Raw genomic sequence first — 22,448 nt, forward strand, 5'->3', positions numbered from 1 at the left:
TTGTGACAACACATAAGCTTATCAAAACAATGCCATGGTGAATGTGTGCCATAACTGAAGTGAAAGGCGGTCGAATGAAATATTTGAGTGTGACTTCTTTTTTTGACCACCTAGTGTATATCTGTTGATTTTGATGGTGTGAGTGCACTTGATGCACAGACCTTAAGAGCTGAATATCAGTAGGGCCAGTTCCTTCAAATTATTGTTTTGACTAAATGACAGTTTTAAAGGAGCTAATTATACACCCACAGGTGATGCTATTTAACTAGTTTTTCTTCCACCTAATTTGCAGAGTCTAGACAATCTCATGTTTCTCTTCATAATAACTCAAGTCCTCTGCTGTGAGGTAGGAGAGTTTTACAGTCAAACCTTCAGTGTGATTTCTAGTCATGATTTGGAAATGTTTGAGAAATACGGGTCCTGGTCAGCAGAGGTTCTCTGGGCCAGAGGGAGAACCTGTCAGCTAACGAGTGGGCCAGGCTCCTGCCCTCCAGCAGATAGTCCTCCACCCATGGGTGGTCCTGTGGGCTCCACTACTGTCCTTGCTAATCCAGGTCCAACATCTGCTCACCAACAATGTCCATGGCTGCAGAGGCCTTGATCGAGCTCCCTGCAGAGCCAGAGTCCACGAACATGTGGGGTATGTCGTTCCCGAAGTAGATTTTGCTGTTGGCTGCAATGGCCTTGTACTTCATTAGCTGCAGGTACTCCGGTGTTAACTTCAGCTGCAAGAGGGGCAAAAGAATGCAAATTACAGAAGAGTCTTTTCGGACTTTCCGGTTCCTCTTTGAGGTGGAGGTGGGATGTGAATTTATGTCATCTCTTTACCTTATTGGCCTCAGCAGTTCTCTGCGCTGTATAGAACTCTGCATCTGCTTTGGCTTTCTGCCGAGCCAGGAAAGCACTGTCTATAAATCAGAAACACACACCGTCAAACATATGTCAGATTTAAAAAGAAGTCCAAATTGCGTGACCCCTCAGAAAGCAGGAAGCTGCCATAAATACTGAGATAGACAAACATCAGCTCTGTCTATACGGCCGCTTCCCAGACTCGGAACGCAAATATGCTTTTAAGTCAGACATCGTTTTTACCAGCTGTGATAATGTATGGCTGGTATTGTTTTTACTTTACAAAATATGGTCCTAGAGACACCTACACTTACCACAGGAATGGTTTTGAGTACTTTTCCAAGTGTTTATGTGTCTGTCTCACTATCTGACTGTCTGTGGACAGATTCTGTCAACACAATAGCATCATAATCAAGATACAATCACAAAACTTTATAGGTGTGTAGTTAAGACCAAAAGTTGGGTACAGTCCAACCAATGAGTACCAATTACTCGTGTATTAATATAGTAATGACTACTGAGTTCTCATGAGCTGAAGCGTCAACATGTTGACAGGTGTCTGGCCTGATGGCTTCTACTCTTTTTCCTGTGTTCTGACAGACTTGGCTCTTTCTTATAAGGAATCACACACTTTGGCGTGTGCTAACAGGTAACGTGAAATGGATGAAAGACGTTTTTATAACCCCTCATGCTAATCAGTGAGTCAGCACACCCAATACCAGGGCTGTCGAATTAGCACACCTCACAGCAGGGATTTTTCATGTCATTACAAGTCTACATTTCTGCAGTGAAAGGGCCTCTTAAGAGAAAAAAATCTTGATTTTAGTACAGCATGTACCTGTGTTTATTTTAAACAGTAATGTAAAGCAACCTAGTACATTTACTCATGTACTTTACTTAAGTTCTATACAATTTTGAGGTACTTGTATTTAGTTTCAAAATTTATGATACTTTACACTTCTAGTTCACTCAATTTCAAACAATATTGTATTTTTTACTCATCTGCATTTATCTGAAAGCTTTAATTACCTGTTATTTACATAAGGAATTACATCATACAGTGCGTACAGTCATACCACCCTGAGCATGTCCAAACTTGTCCCATCTCGGATGAGAGCTAAGCAGGGTTATGCCTTGTTAGTACTTGGATGGGAGACAATGCCAGGGGTTGTAAACTTGCCTAATTGCACTGGTTACCTGAGAATTGATTTTAATTTTTTTTTTTTTTTTTTAAATCAGTGAAAGGCTTTTGCCTGGAATGGCTACCTCACTGTCCTCTTTTAAAAACTCATTTTTATATAATGGCTTTTTAGTTTGTTTTATCCTCTTATTCTTTTATCTAGTCTTATTTTCTTTAATCTATGGTCTTTTGCATTGAATTAATTCCTATTTGTAATTTCACTATGTGTTTTCTGTTTATGTCTGTGACACACTTTGTGAATCTGTTTTTTAAAAATGCTACATGAATAAAAATTATAATTTTTGTATGTTTTCATTAGTGTATAATGACACAAAAATAAGAATCGTTGTGTTTTGTTACCTCACATCGAGCTGAGAGAGTGGTTCTAGATAAAGCCTTTCATATTTTTTGCAGCCACCACAGCTCCTCCTGCACACTTAGCAAGGTAGGATGATGCGAGGGGTATTAAGTTGGCTGCAATCTTCAACCTTACCACCAGATGCCACTAAATCCTACACACTGGTCCTTTAAGCAGACGCTCTGAATACTTCTTCCATGCCTAGATGCAAACCTTCAATTTGAGAGATCTTTTTTTCTGTTTCCTTCTCCATGACTTTCTGTCCAAACTTGATCTCTGCCACTTGTGCCACTTTCTCAGCCTCTGTAAAACAAAACAAACATGTTTCAGTTTTCAACCTGTGCTGTGTGCAATGTCCCTGAACATCAACCTGTAACCATGACTGTTTTAGTTTTTCTTTCTCACCTATCACAGCTTTGATCCTCTCCGTCTCTGCCTCCTTCTCCACAACCTTCTGTGTCTGTTGAGAGATCAGTAGCTTTGTCTTCTCGCTCTCCCTGCAGACATAAACACATATTTTATTTAACAAACCCACCCACACAGGTGTTTTCACTTTTCCTCGAAACACCATGGGCATGCACAGAGCATGTCTGAGTGACACCTCCCCCATTGTCCTATTTAGGAATTGTCATATATCTTTAGTATCCTTAGAAGCATTATTATTATGATTATGATTATGATTATTATTAAGTATTTAAGTAGGATTGTGAGGGTGTTTCATTAAAATTCAGTGCTTCAATGGTGGTCTTGAACAAGACACTAATCATGCATTTATGACTTGTTCATGGCAACAACTCAAGACATTGTGTGACTAAAGAGTGTGAGGATTAACAATACTGTGCACTATATTAAATTCAATTTGAATTACCTTCAAAACTGGACTTTGTTAATCTGACATGCCAGATGGTTTCTTACACAGAACCATCTGGGAAGTCGTCCTTAGAAACAGTTTGGAAAAGGGCAGGCACTTTCAAAAAAACACTTGGCAGGTGATTGGATGAACCATAGACGTGATCGACGTCTATCACAGGCTAACATCAACCAGTCAGATCAAACTTTTGCTGTAGCCGGCTGGGAGAAGAGCGAAAACGTCTTTTCCATCAATCAAAGCCTTCAGTGTCGTTCTTTGCTCTTCTTTCAATGAAGAAATACTCTCCAGTTCTGATGTAACTGATGCTATCTCAGTATATACGGACTGATGCTATCTCATTTGATGTCAAGTAAAACGAGACCCGTGTGAAGCAACGTCACCAGTAAAAACACTACAAACTGTTAGCGACACTTGCAGACGAGACATCACAAAACTCACGCAAACGTAAACACACTTGAATGTTTTTGCTTTTTAAGCTAATGGTATTTCATCAGCCAACCCGAGCTGGTGTGTTTCCCCTAAACTTGAAATGCAAGCTAAAACACACCAGTGCTGTCCTGTAACTGTTACAAGAGAAGTGAATGACTTAGTTCAGTCATATAAACATAAGCCTTTCTATTCATCAATTATGACCCATTAGAAGTAACCGCTGATATCTGGATTTGCTGAGATCCTGTTCTCTGACTGTAAATCCTCACTTTTTCTCATTGTGTTGCTGTGCTTGGGACATTTCACCATCACAGAAAATTGGTATTTAATGTCCAGATGTGTTTACGAACAACTCAGACAAATCTTACTGACTCTATCTTTAATGTTAGAAACAAGTTAGTACAGTAGTTTCCTACAAGAGTGTATAATGAGTTTTGAAATGTTCAGAAAGAGTGTTTGAATAACAACTTACCCACCCATCTTCAACTAAACCTGTCCGATTTTAATTGACTAAATCTACTGTAGATTTAGTGAAGGAAAATATTTTGATATTTAATCAACGAAAACTAGACTAAAACTGTAACAATTGAGATGACTAAAATATGATTCAAAGTCTGGGCTGAATATCTGTACTCAATACCTTTCAACTGAAATTAACCCAGTACCCAATACCCAGCCCTACTAAAAGTAAACAGGATTTTAGTCAAAAAACTGCAACTAAAGCAAAATATGCTGTCAAAATTAACACTGGTCTCACAGGAGGACTGTGTACAACTAAGCACCAAGGTGGATATTTCAGAAAAATCAGTAATGAGTAATGATTTCAAATTATGACTTGGATTCTGATGTGAGTGGTGCTAATTAAGGTATGGCAGGAAACTGGTAATTACAGCACCTCCCATATGACATGAATGCAGCACAAGCACCAAGCACTAGACACTCGCAGGTTTTAAATCACATCACAGGCATTATGTGGTGCTCAGGACTTCATATAATTAAGAACTAGACATGGTGTTTACTGCTATACATAGAACAAAGTTGTGCTTGTTGTTCAGCTCTTTCGTTTTTTTTTGTGTGTGTTTTACATTTCTGATACCTGCCATCATTTTTAACATTATAACGCAAAGAGCTGGAAGAAATTCACTCAAGTAACTGCAAAATTATATAAAAGTGTGCAAAAAGGGCTCAGAAAGTCCGCGTGACAGCCCTGGCCGATTTCAAAGTGAGATGGCTCTGAGCCCTGGCAAACTCTTTGGAAACGCACATCAACCTCTGAGTCTGTTAGGGCAGGGCATAAAATCTCAAGGTTTCCATCCCCGAGTTGCCAGTTCAGCACAAGACATCTTGAGCCATCAAGGACAAAATGCCATGCCTAAGCACAAAATCATGGATTTCTGTCTTTGTGCAAGCCTTTGCCTCATTGGAAGACATCTCTTTCACCAAATGATCCATATCAGTCTGGGTCTAAAGGCTGTTCATCACTGCAGTCCCTCTAAATTAAAATAATATCACTGCTAATTTAAAAGAAAATCCTGTTTCTTTTACAACACAGGGCTTGTTTCCATGCTGGCGACCCTCTTCTCTTTGATCATATTTTAAGTGCGGAGATCTGTTTACATCATGGGAAACTAAAAAACAATCAAAGCCTGTCTCACGGGATGTAAAAGCAACACAGAGTTAAAACATTCTGAACCACTTATTTAAAAACAGAAAGCAAAAGTATCCTAATCCATGTTCAAGCCAAAATTGCTTGTCAGAAACTACAGTACTTACAGTTTGTCAAATTTTAATCAAGATGCAGTTCTGCAAAATACGTTGTTTTGCAAGATAAAAATGGATATAAGTCAAAATTCGAACATGGGAAACTAGTAAGGACTTCTGTGAGTGTCTGGCTGCTCCTGTTGTGGCCTGCTGACATTCCATTTACAGTAAGTGATGTCAGTGCCTCCCCAGATTTCAGCAGCTGGTGAGTAAATGCTACCAAAACCCACAGGAATGATGGCAAACTCTACAAGAGAAAGACCTGGGTTGCAAAAAAGAAAAAACTCCGCCAAAAGCACCAAAAACAAACCATGATGTATGGAGACGGAGAGAATTTCCACACAAGTTTAATTAAATTTGCAGGCTTCAACAATGAGGACTGGCAAGGGCAAGGAAATCTAGCAACTCACTTTTCTGATTGGACATCTGGTGAAAAAAAAAAAAAACAAGAATCAAAGTTTTTAAGATTTAGTGACATCAAGTGGTGAGCTTGCAGATGGCAAACATGTTGCCTCACACTCTCCTTCAATCCCTCCAATTGTGAAAATCTACTGTGGCTGTGAAAATCGTGCAAAATGCAGTAAGTTATATCTAAAGCCAATGATTGGTCCTTTGTAGATATAAAAGCCTCCTTCTAAAGTACTGAAAACACAAATATCCTTATTTTCAGCTGGGCATACAATAATGAACCTAACCTATGACTATTTTATTCCATTTTTGCCACATTTTGCTATTTGATGGCGATAAACACAGTGGACCTTTCACCACATCATTTTGCTGATGAAGGAGTGAACCATCACTAGTGAGAAATATACATGTGGAGAACTGGTGGTGGATAAAGACAAAGTTTGTGAGCTGAAGTGCACGCTAGCATTTCAGTTATCCTGGGAACAGGAGTTTAGCCGTGTGACATTTAGGCCTGAACAATTAATTGAAATTTGAACGGTAAAATGATCTACTGCAATTTTCAAATCGCAGGAGACACAATATTTGTTGAAGACAAAATATGTGTCGTGCTGCAGAGACATCCTGGCCAACACATTTTTTATGTTGTTCAATGAAAATGAAAAAAATAATGTAAAAATTAGCATTCCCTCCAATACTGCAAATCATAATGCAATTTTAGAATCAGCCAACATAATTGCCATTTGATAGTTTTTCAAAATTGTTCAGCCTTAGTGGTGCTACAGGATGAAAACAGGGTCGTCTTTCAAAAGGCACATCAAGCTGGCCGACAGGATCTCGCTTGTAGGGCAACTAAGAGAGCTGCTGATAACCATCCACTGGGGCTTTGCTGGTGCTTGGACAAAATATGAACGCTGAGGCAAGCTAGATACACGCAAAAATGATTACCCAGCATATCATGTTCACTGCGTACTCAAATGCAGCTGCTCTTCACTCAAGAATGGGACTGACCTGGGTACCACACTGACATAGCTTGTTGAAGGTAGGTATTATTTGATAATCATTAAAAAATAAAACAATTTGTATAGCAACAAGTAAAAACTGACTTTGGAAGGGCAGATTTCTGACTTGCTTGCCTGACTGGGCAAGTGAAAAAAATCCCCCAAAAAGTTAACCCTAGTTCCTACATGAAATTGCTTATGACTTTGGATTATCCTGAGACATTGCTGTTGAGTTTTTCCAATTGTATTATTTTAGCACTTTGAATACCACAACACTACTGTCATGTAGTCCCTTTGTACTGGAGAGAAGAGAGACATCTACATGGCCGATAACTCCAAAACTCTGCAACTCACATAAAAAAAAATCTAGATGGATTAACAGCGCTACTGGGAAAAAATATTAGTTATTGACTTAAATTGATAGTAACTGTTGAAAATAATAACTATACCTTTGAGGAAGAACAGACTCAAATGCATGAATGAATAAATTAAGGGAAAGCATGAAAGAAACGTGGTTCTGTAGCCCCTTTTACACATCCTGTTCAAGGTGCGACTCTTGCGCTGTTAGTCTGCCTTAGTCTGTATAAAAGTTACAGACACACATTGGGTGAGCATTTTTCTTCTACTAGCAGAGGTCATAATGGAGTCAAATCAATGTCTGTGCGTCTGTGCATATTTGTCAGCTGTATCTCAGCAGACAGTGAAAGAGAAGAGTTAACAGATACAGACATACATCAGATGGGCAATAAAAACCACAGTAATATATAAGAAGTGCAAGAAACCTGTACCAACAAAAGGGATCAATACCAATTAAACATTTTTTTTCCACCACAAGCAGAAGCACCTTGTCGAGTATGAGGAGAGCTAAAAAAAAAAAACAGAGACACACAGGCGATGTTTTTAACTTCATTGTTGCATAAGTGATACCCCGTTTATCCAGGAACACATAAGAAGCTGTATGTCATAAATTCATTAGGTTATCAATAATCATTTTGTACACTGTCAATTAACTGTTGCGCCCAAGATGTCATGCAGCCACCTGCCACTAGATACCTATGCCAAGCGAGACAGCGGCTCCTCTTGCCCAGCACAAATGCCCCGATGGCCCAGTCTCAGATGTCGTTATAACAAAAGTGGGACAGACGACAGCTTGTGAAATGACTGCAGTTTGTCACTACTTTGATGTAGAAAACAAAAATAAGGATGAATGTGGACTGTGTCAGAATAAACCGGCATATAACCACATGACTGGATCAATGTGCAACCACTTTCAGCACAGGCACCGTTTTATGTGTTTTCTTAGTGCTAGACTAGCTGACTAATCTAAATTGACATTTACATTCGACAAGGAAATTAGTCACCGGGAAGACTCTTGGTTATCAGTTCTATGTGTGATTAAAAATCACTTGATGACTGACGCAGTTGTCACACTAGAGGCTGACAGCACTGTGTTACGTGAAACCTCTCGTTTCCACAATGCCGGCATGCTATCTAAAATCACACACCGTGGCAACATTATGGTGGTGTTGTTTGGATCGGTGTTAAAAGAAACAAAGGCAGCCTTCATTGCGGCAGTACTGAGCAATCTGTGTAAAAAGGATGTATGAATGCTTTTGCTTTTGCTCTCTACAGTTGCAGGGATGTTTTACAACGATGCCTAAAAATTAAGATCTGAGAGACTTTAAGAGGCCCTTATCTCATCTATTGTGCAATACTGAGTAACTGCAATAAAGCATAAAAGAAATACACCTATAGGTAACAAAGTGGTCCGGCTGAGACTTGCATGCTGCATTAATCAGGGTTTGTTTGTGGATTTGGGCCAGAAGTCAGACTTCTGTCAATATACGAGTCCAACTTGAAGACCTCAACTTTCCACTGCGCTTGATACCTTCAAAGTGTATCCCTGAGGATTACTAGAGCTTACTGTAAGTCCTCAATTTCCTCTCTCTATCACTGCTGCTGTGACTAAGCACATGTGGGTGCTTCATGAAACCAAAGTTAAAATGTTCACAGGCTGACATGAAACCGCAGAGTCTTACTCCTCTACAGGACTTGGCAGGGGGAGTTGGACGGAGTTCAGGTCCCTCCATTTGGGAGTGAAAACAAATAGACAAACACAAGCTTCAGGGATCATTCGACATTCCTCTTCTGGTAAAAAAAGAAAACTCACATGAGCTCGTAGTTCCTGCGAATGCTCTCTGGGATGTTGGGTTTGGTGACACGGACCGCCTGTAGATCAGTGAGACAGACAAACAGTGACAAGAGAAAGACAGGGTCAACTCTGTGAGATAGACAGAAGAAAGTGAAACAAGAAAAATGAGTCTGAGAAGAGGGTTTCACCACCACCAGGGGAGTAATCAAAAAAAAGAGGCAGCTGGCGAGGAGCCCTGAGACTAAGACTGTCCCGTTCAAAGACCCTCTGTACTCTAAGATTATTGGTTTCTCAGAAAGAGCTGTGACTGTTATTTTAACTGTTTCTAGACAGATTTACGGGATACATAAGGCCAGAGTATTAAAGCCCACTGGAGTATCTAACACTCAATAAATATGTGTCTCTGTGTGTGTGGAGAGGAGGGGGAGAAACCACTTGGGCTCCTTTTAATTTCATCAAAAATACTGTCATTGATTAAACTTTATTGAAAAAAGATTTCTTGTCCTGTTGTAAAAAAAAAAACAAAAAACCTCAAGACAGGGGGTCTTTATAGAGGCAATAAGGCTGCAAACTGGAAAAATAATTTGTTTTCAAGGACTCTGTATACAGAGTTTCATTAGGTTGACATTACTATTTATTTCTTCAATAAGCTGCACTCCAATCTCCAGTTTAGATGTCCTTTAGAAGTTTTTAAAGTAGTTTCTACAAAGTTTGCTTTCAAACGTCACATCAGATGAGACAGACAGTGAACCTCTGAGCTTTGATCAGGTTGTTACATGCTCTCATGAATCCATCCATCAAACATCTCTCAACCTACATGTCCAATCAACCAGTTTTGCAAAGGAATAAAAATGTGCATCAAATGTCAAAAAATGGTGCGTGCGTGCTGGTGGACGAAGGTTTAAGGCGCTGACCACAAACCGCCCCTGGTTTGAGTCTGGCCTGAGAGCTTTGCTGCAGATCAATCCCAACACTGTAATAAAAGCATAAAATGCCCACGAAAGTACAAAAAAGTGTCAAAGTGGTCTTCTAAGTATAAAGTACATGGCCACTAGCTAACTCAACAGGAATTTAAGGTAGGTCCTACCTTAAAGCCCAAGTGTGGGGCTTTTATATTTCAATAAAAGTCCATTACATTCAAGCCCTTGCCAAACGAGACAGTCGAAGATTGTAATTATCAGTGGGAAACTGAGATTTTTCAATTCAAGCACTAGTTCTATTTTTTAAATTTTTTTGTCAGTCAGTAGCAATTACAATAACATGATAAAATACAGTAGATATAAGCTTACAAAATCGCACAAAAAATTTCAATGAGTCATCTTACATAAGAGGAATCATGTCACAGAATGTGCTGGTGGTTAACTGATGAGAGAAAGTGAAACATGTAGTTAGTTAGCAAAATGTAGGCTGTAAACTTTATGAACAAAGTCTCTTAAACCACAAGACTAACTGTGATGGAAGCTGACAAGCGTGATAGAAATGTAGTGCAGGTAACACGCTGTCAGCAGCCCAAGAGACGCGCTCTGCAGTGAGCTGGGATTTTACATGCACACATTTACTTTCTCTGACTGTGCAGAAACATGATGTTTTCATGCCAAAGATGACAAAGAAAGGCATTACTGTTCACGGTGCGGTGTATGTCAATCAGCAGTGTCTGGTGTGCCAGAGCTGTACAGAAGAGCGTGGCAGAAAACGGTGGGAATGTGTCGTGAGCGCACATCGATAATGTCTAATTGCTCTCACTTACAGAACATGTAAACAATCATTTGGCACTGCATGTTAAAGTTATTAGTGAGCCCTTTCTTCACATGATTTTAATAACATAACTTTTCCAGCTCTAGTTATGGCTCATCTGGTCTTGAGTCAGTCTTCACGTCAGCTGACTTGACAAACTTCATCTTGACTGCAGACCTTCTGGTGGTTTTACTGTACCTGTATGATAAGTCCAGGTGCCATGGATGTTAGATCCTTTTGTAGCGTCAACTTCAGGTTTTCATCGATTTGGTCTGTGGGGGTAAAGTATGAGAGAGACACAAGGAGGGTGGAGGAGTTGATTTAGTATAGAGACAAGTATAGAGACACTGCAGAGAACATTGCTATTAATGACAGTTAATCTGTCAACTCAAAGGGATAGTTTGCATTATTTCAAGTAGGGCTGCAACTAACCACTGTTTTCACTGTTGATTAATCTGTTAATTATTTTGGATTATTTAGTTGTTTGGTATATAAAATGTCGGAAAATGGTGAAAAATGTCAATCAGTCTCCAGTCTCCTTTCACAAAACAGTCATTTTACCTCATAGAACATGAGAGTTGCTGGTCTCCTGCTGCCTCGATCTGTTAGTTTGTTTGTGTTTTTGTGCGACTTCGGTGGATCTGAACTATCCTTTTAAAACACAGAAGTCACAAAATAACACAAACAAAAACAAACTAACCCATTGAGGCAACAGGAGACCAACAACTCTCATGTTCGTGAGAACATTACTGATTTTGTCCATGGAGTCTGGTTGGTTTGAAGAAACCGATGTTATAACCACAGTTTCCCATCGTAAAAGGCTGCCCCACTGCAAGGTAAAGAGATGATAATACTGTAAATATAGCTAACAGTTTTTTGGGTGGGCCTTTTTCTTTAGGTGGCTAAGATCCATTTTGTTGCTGACCCTGTCCACGACAGTACAGTGCTTAGCTTCCTCCACCAGTACTCCTGCTCCTTCTTCAAACTGTGGGTGTGCCAACCTTCATGTACTATAGGTAATACACTGACTATGGATAAGTACCTCATACAACCACACCTCAAATAATCTGAACTATCCCTTTAGTAAAGTAAAAACATGAGCATATTCTGCACTGTTATTGCTTCAGGGTTACCATGAGTAAGCATAGGACCAAAAACCGATAAATGAATACCAGTTCTTGATAAGTCAGAGATGAAACACAGATACACTGCATTAGTATTAATTCACTGGAACAAAGTGAGAAGGAACTTTCAATTTACTTTCTGTAAACAAGTTTTACTTATCTTGCAATGATGACGATGATGATGACACATTTGAACTCTGAGTGTCTTATCATTACACCACGGTTGTGTTGACATTCTATGGACTAGTTGTAACATTCACAAGTGTGGGTGCACTTTAGGATACAGAATGTAAGAGTCCATATGCTTAGCAGTTGTTGTGTGTAATGGGATAAAGGCCATAAATTCAGAGTGTTTGAACCCTCAGCTGTTGGCTGACTGCATGCTGTTTATTGTAGATGGAGATGGAAGGTGTTTCAAATCAGTGCTGTGGTTAGTTTACATCCCAGTATGAAGGCCACCACACTCACCAAACAGGCCGATGTACACCTCCTGCAGGGAGTGAACGCTGCAGAACTGGTTCAGCTCATGGTGGACCTTATTGAAAATCAAAGCTTTGTCGTAGTCCGCTGTGAAGTTTCTCACTATGTCGTACACTGTGGAAGGAGAAGCAACGGCTCAATCAAGTCAGAAATGACAGAGAACAAAGAACACACATTCGGCTCTGCTGGAGCTTGATGTGTCTGTCGGTGCCAAGTTATCTCCAGATGTGAAAAGGAATGAGCAGGGAGTTTAGGATAAATATATGTTTGATGGTTTTGGCCTGTGAGTTTACCTGCTGATGGAATGAGGTAGTTCACAACTTCAATGCGGTCGAAGTAAATCATCACTCCTCCACTGACAGAAAGAAAACAAACATCATGAACTATCTGACATACACTTTCAACTAAAACACAGGATAAGAACAAAGGGATTGTATGTTTTGTCTTTCTCCAGCTGTGTTGGTGTTATTCTCTCCATACTCTCTCCAATGTGCACCATGGGAGTGTGTGGGGTACAAAATGTATGCTCAGTGTAATCAGTCTGGAGACCACATGTGAATCTTCTTAAGCAAATCAAAACAGCTGGTCTACCTGGTGCCGCATGGTACGTTCTTCACTTCATCAGTCTGCAGCGTCGTCTACGACACAAAAACATAAGATTCATATTCAATTCATTGTTACGGGTGTCAGGGACACAAAGATGTGCACTTGACATCATTATAAAAAAGTAGACACACAGTGGTAAAACTGGGAGTAAATCCATCAACATAGAATGAAATCAATATTTTAAATTAAAGAAACCTGGAACGCACTTACAGGAAGTTCTGGTCAGTATCATCAAATGCAATACAACACCAGTAAGAGCTAAAATCAAAATTTCAATGACACCATGGCTGTGCTTACATGGACAATATTTGTTCAAGCCAACTTAAATCATTCTGATTAGAAATTCCAATTTAATTGTTTACATGGACACTATATTTACATCTGGTATGAAAATGTGATCTGTTCTTGTAAATTCTGAAGAATATTAGTGATGACAACAGAGAAACCACCACCAAGTTAATATTTCATTGCAGTATTGTGCTACTTATTCCCTTAGAGTCATGTCAACCTGATATATAACTCCTGATTCATAAAAGGCACCTATAAAATGATTTTTTAATGTAATTTGGCTTGCTCTCTTTTATGGGGAGTCCACTATGACAAATGCCCTTTCAAAGTATCCCAATTTTATATTTCTGTGCTTTATTAGTAAATGCACACATCTAACAGTTTGTACAACATAACGACTTTCATTTCAGCACAAAATTCTGGTAAATTCAGCCACACCCTTTTGATAAAGCTATAGTTATTTAGACAACATTTCAACTTTTATACATGCTTCAGTTGTTAAACCCTCATAGTTCTGGCAACAACAGGCAGAATGATTATAAGCGTTGGTATTCTATTGCTGTTCATTTATGGAATTTATGCAAAAGTTATGTTTAACTCTAGTTGATTGGAAAAGGTCCTACAGTGGTATTATTACAAGATACATACATGCATTACTGCCCAGACAGCAGCATAGAGAATGATTGTCTGCCAAAGGAAGCCTCATCTTTTCACTTTGAAACAAAAAGAGGGCCCAAGCTAGGGGTGTGCGATATGACGATATTAGATCGTGAAGGATTAGAACGTGTAGACGATCTGCCAAAGTGAGGAGATCGTATGGATCGTTCAGGGGTCCCTAACAGGCGGACCCACACGTCGTCCTATACGGACCCGGACCTATAACCAATGAACTATTAAGAGATTTAAAAGTTTGACGGGACGCTTCTATTTTAACTGGCGCAACTTTTCTAGTCTTTCCGGCGCTGGTTTATCTGATCAGGAAACACACAGACCAACTGCAGAGAAGCTGCGTGTGGAGGAGACTGTTGTTAATGACGGAGTTTATTACAACAGAAACTAACGTGATGCTTAATGACATCGACACCAACCAGATGCTCTTATAAAATTAAACAACTGTCTATACGTAAAAAAGGAGAGTCTGTGTTTCTCTGTGAGAAACTTTCAGACCTTCTCACAGCAGAGTGAACAGGTGAGGGAGGAGAGGAGGCCAGACTGATCACTAATCAGTCGCGGATGCCATCGTCCTCTCGGACTGATTAAAAAATAGAAATGACAAAATTGGTGACAAACCAAACCTGGGTGTCCACACAAATAAAGTCTTTGTGTGAAACACTGCAGAGTGTAACATCGTGCTGTTTACAGTCAGTCTGCTGTCTGTAGTTTGACAGAGAGACAGAGGGTCGTGTCTAGAAGGGAACCCTAGACCTGCAAAAGAACGTGCGAGTTTGATTATTTTAGTAGAAATAACGGACACAAATCTCGCGAGAGTTGCGCAAATAAAGAGTTACCTTCTAGACACGAGCGAAAAAGGTGCGCAGCTCCAAAAATAGAAAATCATGTCATGGTGCAGATGTTTTTAATGTGGCGGGCCGCCATAAATAAAACACTATTCACTGATCCACAGAGAGTCACTGAAACACTGATCACTGACCTGCTGTGATGAAAAAAATACTCAGATTCTTTACTTAGGCATTTTTACATTGTGGTATTAGTGTTTTTACTTAATTACAATTTAAAAACCTTGCATGTTATCGTTTCCTTTTTTGAAAAATCAACATTTTTTATTGCTGTTGTTGTACTTTAATGGTATTCTTGTTGGTATTTTTTGATGACTAAATACAGACCTGCAAACTCATAAGAGGAGAAAAAGGTGGCATGTTGGTAAACCAGTCCCCTGTTGGGGTTGGGGGTTGTGATTTTAACATGTTAACAAAACATTCTGGTGGCTGTTTCAGTTAAAAGAGTTAGTTCACTCTTCTGTTTGTGGTTTCTGCAGACATTACTACCTTTACTTTTACCTTTGTGCTTGAAAAAAAAGTAGAAAGTAAAGTAAAAACAGTAAATGTAAATCTAAATACATAGCATAATACATAATATAAATACATGTAAGATCGTGATAAAATCGAAATCGTGATTTTCTAATAAAAAAATCGTGATATGATATTTTTGCCATATCGCCCAGCCCTAGCCCAAGCATTTGTGAATATTTTAAATCTTGAATGAATAAACTGCTGGAATGCATTGGGGCCAACATACCTAATATTAAAGTAACAGATCAGAATATTGAGAAAGGTAGATATTTTGTCTATGCTTCTCTTTTCCTTTCTATGTGCGTGATGTCAATACCCAATGAAAATTGAGGTCATTATTACAATATCAATACCAATATAGGATGGACAACTCTGTTAAATAGTTGTTCTTTGGGATTTTTCACTTCTCTGGATTGAGGATACAAGATTGGAAGGTTTCATTTGCTGCAGAAATAATTGATTTGGGATTTTAGGTGATAGAAATAAAACTGACTTCACTTGACTCACCTGGACAGACTTGTAGGTGGTGATGAATGGAAGCATAAGATGGAAACCTGGGCTGCTGGTGGTGGTCAGGAGAGCCCCTCCCCTGCGTTACACAGAGATACACACAGTTGATCATAATACCTTTGACTCGGCTTCAGAAGAGATCTTAGATTAATTTCAGCTCAAAATGTATAAAAATCTATTCTGATTCATTGCGGTGAGATCAATCAAAGATCTTGGTCTAAGCAAAAAAGATAAGACTTTGTGAAGCCCTTATTTAGGAGACAATGAGGAACAGTCATAGTGTCTTAGTCACTATTAAGTGTTGGGATTAAGGCGCTTTCACTGTCCTTTATCTGCTGATGGCAAACACAAACGTCACTTCCTTACAACACCACAGACTTTGGCAATAAATGTAGCATGGGTAGTGATTAAGAATTTTCCCTGAGGAACATCTTATCATGGTAAATAATCAATCTTATCTGGATGCAACACAACCATGACCCATAGGAGACAACAGTCTTAGACAGTGGCATCAGCCCATTATTTTTTTAGATGCTCCAACGAAGCAGATAAAAGCTTATTTTCTCTTATCTGATGTAAACTGATACTTACTGCATGTCTGTGCAAGTGATAAGACTTTAAATACTCCTACTTGAGAAGGTATAGAACCACAGCTTTTTGGCAGGTATTTGCAGTAGTCACTGTTTAAGAGTCAAGTTGCTTAAGGCACACAGCTTTGAAGCAGATGGTCTGTCTTTATAGTCCCAGTTTTACAACACAGCATTAATGTCTCACAGACAAAATAAAACAACAATACATGCTGACTCACCTGTAGTAAACTCCAGTGTGTCCCTCATCGATCTTGTGCACGGACGCCAAGAGCGCTGCTCCTCCGAGAGCGGCAATTATTGAGAATATGCCACCCCACTGTGCCATCCTGGTGGCCAGACAGACAGCATGTGAAAATAAGCAGATGGGAACAGGGTTTCTTCTTTGCTGTTTAACTGACACAATATTCTGCCTTAATTACAACCAAATTTCCCCAACTACAAGCACTAATAAACTCTGTCTGTCCATTCAGTCAGCCTGAACTGCAGTCAGTCAGTCAGTAGCTTGTATTAGTGCTGTAGTAACACGTTGGAGTAGTAACACGTTGGACTTCTGGCTGCCTTGTTAATATCCTCTCAGCTCAGGCTTAGCCAGGCATCAGCTAGGACTCTGTGACCTTGCCACACTTAAAGAGGATTGAGGCTAAAGTGCAAAAACATTGAATCCTCTCGTCATATATGAAATATATCTGCCACCGCCATCTACAACAATTTCTACAGTCACTTAAGAATGATAATACTTGGCTAGGTTAAGCTGAAAGAACTGGATGTGGAGGTCTCTGCTTAAGTTTGTAATGATTTGCAAAGACACAATCTGTTGACACTGCTGGCTCAATATTGGAGCTTTCACAGAGTCACAGTGTTTATACAGCAGTGTTTACACTATTTCCCTTTGAGTGGGAGAGCCTATTAAATAATTTGGTAAAGTATTTTGACTTTGTTCTTTGTAGAACATTGGTCTGCAACTCCGTTTTAATGCTGGTCATGATTTTATTGGAACTGAACAAAGACACAATTCAGTAAAGTCAGAATCAACTGATCTCTGCAACAGGAACAGTATGCGCCCACAGTGACAACCTAGACAATGTGTAATAAAGATGTACTGATATCCTACAGGGACAGAATGAAAGGAAGGGCTCAAACACAAACCTGGCGGCAAAAGTACGTTTGCAAAGACATAAATCGGTTAGAGGTCAACAACAGGAAGCACGCAAACTGTCGACCAAAACGAAACCGAAAAGTTTTCGAAAAGTGGTGGGCTCAGTTTACCGTGATTCACGACAACAACAGCCTCAGAGCAGCCGAAGTTCAAACTTGTTTTACAATTTTAGGTTAAACACGTATGCCGTATGAAAGATGTGAATCTAAAGACTCGTACAAAGTCGAAAAGTTGTAAAATAATGACACGTATGTTGAGCTATTTGTAAGTCAACTTAAAATATTCAAACATTTGAACCGAATTTGGCTTCAAGAGCTAGTTATGCTAGCACAACGTAAGTTACTATATTACTGTTGCCTCACGAAGAGGAGCCTCTTCTTTCAATATCAGACTGGTTCAGCTACTATCAATTATAGAGATGTCATGACCTTTTCACACTTTACTGTTGGCATTATAGCAAATATACGGCCAGATATTGGAGCTTTGCTAATGTTACAAGTTAGCATAACAATCTCTGCACGTTTATATCTCCTTTTGACAGGCTACCGTCATATTAAACAAGGTCGAGGACACCTGATACTTTGTTTAAATAGAGAATAACATATTTCTTCTCACTCAGTGTGTCTTACCTGTAATTTCGTCCTTGAATATAAGAAACAACAGCGGATAAGAAGCAGGCACTTCAGGCACCTGCTACCTTCTTCTTCTTCGTCGTAACAGTTTGACTGTCCGGTATTCAAATTATTGCACCAGCGCCCCCTGCTGGTCAGTCAACTAACTGCTTCTGTTGTTCTCAAGTACAGTGTGCTGTGGATTGACCAGATGGTTATTACAGGCAACTAAAACTAAACTAAAAACTCAAACTTGGTTTGAAAAACATTTAATTAGCTGAAGAAAAAAACGTGAAAGTAATTGAAATTTTATTATGTCCTTGCAAATAAACTAAATATACAGGAAATGTCTTTAGTTTTAATCTTTGTTAATTTGGTAACTTCAATGGAAAATAATAAAAACTAAACTAAAAAGTAAACATTTTGAAACAATAAATAAATAAATAAATAAATAAACAGTGGTAAACCCCACTCTGGAAACTATTTGAAACTAAACTGAATTGTAAATAAAAATCAAAAGCAAAATCAAAATTAAAAAGTAATGATTGGTCCCCGATCCCCATTTTCTTGTTTTGGGAGCCTGTTGGCCCCGATGGTCTGAGCAGCTGTTTGAGGAACACAGAGGCAAAATATGATTAAAATGTTTATCTGAATTCAATGAACAGTTTATACAATACTCACTGCACTTTAGACCCACTTGGCCACTTTATTTAATTTTAAGTCCTTTTTATACTTATGTTAGTCTATTACATTATTTATTTTTGTCCTTTTTTATTGATTAATTATTATTATTTATTTGCCATTACGTGTCTGTGTATTGTAGTAAACTGTACATATTTTGTACATATTTTCTGTGCTCTTTATTTTTCTATTCTTGAATGGGAACATCTGTAACATTAACATCTTCAAGGACCGCTGGAAAGCGAGAAAAACAACAATGATGTGTGGGGAGGAAGGAGGGAGTGAGAGTCAACAAATGTCCTAAGATGAACACGTCCCAGGGACAGCGCTGTTTGTGATCAGTAAGACTGTGTGTATTTGACCTTGTTGAACAAAGTGCGCTGTTTTCTTTTTGTGGTGAGAACAAGCAGCAAAACAGTACTTCAATTATGAAAGAACATGAATGCAAGACTTCACATGTTTAATAACCCTGTTGGCTTCTGGCCCCAACCAGCTGCTTAGTTTATATGCCTCAGGACAGATCTGCAGTGGTTGCAGTTTATACATGCTGTACTTAAAGTATTTAGATTTCTTTTTAGCACCTTTTTCTATTTCACATGCAGCTGCTACATATCAGGTTGTATCATTTTGTTGTTGTGAGGGTACTGTATACAGTACTCGAGATAAAAAAAAAATACCTGGGGGGCCTTGTCATGGAAATCAAGCAGGGCACTGAGTATAGAGACTTTCTATCCCCGATTGAGGTGATAACTATTCTCTCCCATGAGCTGAGAGGGGATCATGTACTTGCTTTTGTGTGTGCGTGCGCGATTGATGAAACTACATCTTGTCAAATCCATTAAATACTACTTTACGGATCAGCCTAATTATTTATTGTGCACTTTCTGAAAGATCTTTGTGATTCAGAAATCTTGAAAAACATTACACAAACTATTTACTAATGCTACAAAATGTTTTTATACCTTTGTGTTTTTATGGCTGGAGGCATAATGTCTTCAAGTCACCCCATTCTTGTGGATGTATTATCTCAAGAACACCTTAAAAGAATTTCCTCAAACGTTCCTCAAATGTTCACTTGGACATAAAAATGAATAAATCCGATTTTGGTGGTCAAAGGTTGAAGGCAGAAGTCATGGTCACGTCACTAAACACATTTTTGGCCATAAATCAAGATTTAAAATGCTCATTATGACAAAGTTACACACAAATATCTAATAGGATAAAATGATGACATTTTATGTCCAAAAAGTCAAAGGTCAACTTCACTGTGACATCATAATGTTCAGCTCCCTATCAGTCTTCTGTCCTCCTCTGTAAAATTAGTCTCTAGGTGAAGACAACATGTTTCTTACTAGAATCACACATGGAAGTGTGAACTTCAATTTTGTCAAGAAAATACCTTTTGATCAATTCCTTCAAAGTTAAAGGTCAATATAGTGCTAAATTCATATTAAATTCCTTCACTCTCTACATATATGACTTGACAGGTTGGTGGAGACAAACAACAGCGAGGCAGTCATTTTTTTTGATTGCTCTGTTTTATACGACCACTAACAGCTGACTTCTCACTCCTCTTAACCAGACACTAAGGGACACAAGTGATTAACAACTGCTTCAGTGTGAAATCTTGTCTTAGCTTGGGACAACATATGAGAGATCATGGTAATGCTGGTGGAACAATCTGGCAGTTTTGGTGATATTGCAGTAGGTGCTTCACCATCTGTTGCCTGGCAGTGATCTACACTCTACTGAGTGTACTATTCTAGTTTTCATTATCGATTAATCTGTCCTTTATTATCATGATTAATCATTTAATCCTTTAGTCTATGAAATGTTTCACAGTTTCCCAGAGTCCAGAGTAACATCTTAAAATGACTTCTTTTCTCCAGCCAATAGTTCAAAACTCAAAGACTTTTTATTCACTACTAAGAAAAGCACCAAAACCTCACATTTAAGAATCTGAAACCAGTGAATGTTTGACAGTTTTGCTTAAAAAATGACTTAAACCAAGAACTGATTATCACACTAATTGGCAACTAATTTTCTTTTCATCGATTATCAGTGATTTGTTGCAGATCCATGAACTTGAATCAACAGATTTGAATTTCTCATTCATTCAAGAAAAATGCATGTTTTGCCACATGTGCAAAAAAAAGTACAATTGTGTACAACATGTATAGTAGCCACATACGGCTCACTGATCAAACTGATGTGTTGACTCTCAGTGACGCTCTCAAACTCTTCACATCTTCTAAACATTCTTTCATTGTTTGAACCTTCACCTGCAAAAAGATCCGTTGAATCAACGCAAAACAATCACACATGTATGTTTGTCACATAAATATCTATGACATGGAACGTCTGTGATGTTTGTTGAATTGGTAAATGAGCTGCCAGCTGACACCGATGAACAAGGAATCACATGGACGTCATGTTGTGGTAGATTCTCTATATGACTTTACACTACACACACTAACACACTGCCACACAAATCAATTTACTGTATATATGCAAATATGCATAGTTCAAATTATGGAGGAGCTCCCCTGAAAGTTTACTGTGAGACATTTAGAGGGAGCTCTAAAACATTGTTCATTTTAGATTATATTTCTTTTCTTATATATTTTTTTTATTTAAACAGCACAAGAAGTCTCCTTATTGCTAGTTTAAAAACACAACTTTGCTAAACATTTTTTAAGAAATGTTCAGCTTCATTGTTTTTTTATGTGATGTGTTATTTTTGAAGGGATGTGAATGAGAAGCAGAAAAAACATTGCCTGTGTCCCCCAGATGATTTGTGATTTTTAATTTTAATTTTAATTTTATTTTTATTATTTTTTTTTTTTCTCTGATCATTCTTGTTCTGATTTTGAGCAGTAGCCTTACGTTGTTATGTTGCATCTATTTTATGTCACTGACAGTATTAAGTGTCTGTACACTTCCATATATGCATGTGACATGCTTTAGTAGCAGTGTGTACATATACTCCTTTGAAAGCCACTGTGAAACTCAAACTTCGAAAATGTGCTTATCCTTTTTCTGTGTACTGCAGTATTGTACAGTATTGACTTTTGCCCATTAACTTTTACTGTTTTTTCTCAGTCATTTTGACTCATTTTTTGAATCACAACACATCACAACTCTATGGCATATCTGCAGAAGGTAGTAAGTCATTCATGCCTCAAAACCAAGTTACTGTTTCATTAAATTGGCTGGTGCCACAAAAATTAGAAGCTGTTTTGTCATGGTGGTAGTCAATCTGCTCAACCATGACAGTCAACCCTGCAAATGTTTTGTTAACACACTGGCTGCCTACCACGAGAATGCAAATGCTGCTGTGTGTCACACTGAGTTTGTAGATTCAAATTTCAATAGTACACAGAAAAAAGGACACAAACATTTCACTCTATTCTCATACACATTGTAAACACTGACACATTTAAGTGATGAAGTACTGTGTCATATATACTAAAAAATATGTATGAATTCACATTTGCATTCTGTTTTTTTTCCCCAAAGTTGAAGTTTGAATCAACTGTTGGAGCAGCCAAACTGCACAGACTTCCTAGACATTGTTTTCAAAAGTAACATTGCATAAAAAGTAAAAGTAAAAGTAGAAAATTGTAATTTTC

General features: G+C 38.5%; 1 protein-coding gene across 1 annotated transcript; it reads right to left on the bottom strand.

The window, feature by feature from the left end:
- Positions 1 to 139: 139 nt before the first annotated feature.
- On the bottom strand, positions 140 to 18,237 carry erlin2 (ER lipid raft associated 2). The gene is made up of 12 exons (XM_084729126.1): positions 18,154 to 18,237; positions 16,587 to 16,694; positions 15,776 to 15,857; positions 12,936 to 12,982; positions 12,638 to 12,699; positions 12,333 to 12,458; positions 10,939 to 11,012; positions 9,025 to 9,083; positions 2,793 to 2,884; positions 2,601 to 2,690; positions 829 to 908; positions 140 to 725 (listed from the first exon to the last, which is right to left on the bottom strand). Exons 2-12 carry the CDS (start codon positions 16,691 to 16,693, stop codon positions 546 to 548), a joined length of 999 nt encoding a protein of 332 aa, XP_084585252.1. The 5' UTR covers position 16,694; positions 18,154 to 18,237; the 3' UTR covers positions 140 to 545.
- Between the last annotated feature and the right edge of the window lie 4,211 nt (positions 18,238 to 22,448).

Source organism: Lutjanus erythropterus, chromosome 10, assembly GCF_056507025.1.
Source record: "Lutjanus erythropterus isolate fLutEry1 chromosome 10, fLutEry1.hap2, whole genome shotgun sequence".
Taxonomy (NCBI): Eukaryota; Metazoa; Chordata; class Actinopteri; order Lutjaniformes; family Lutjanidae; genus Lutjanus; species Lutjanus erythropterus.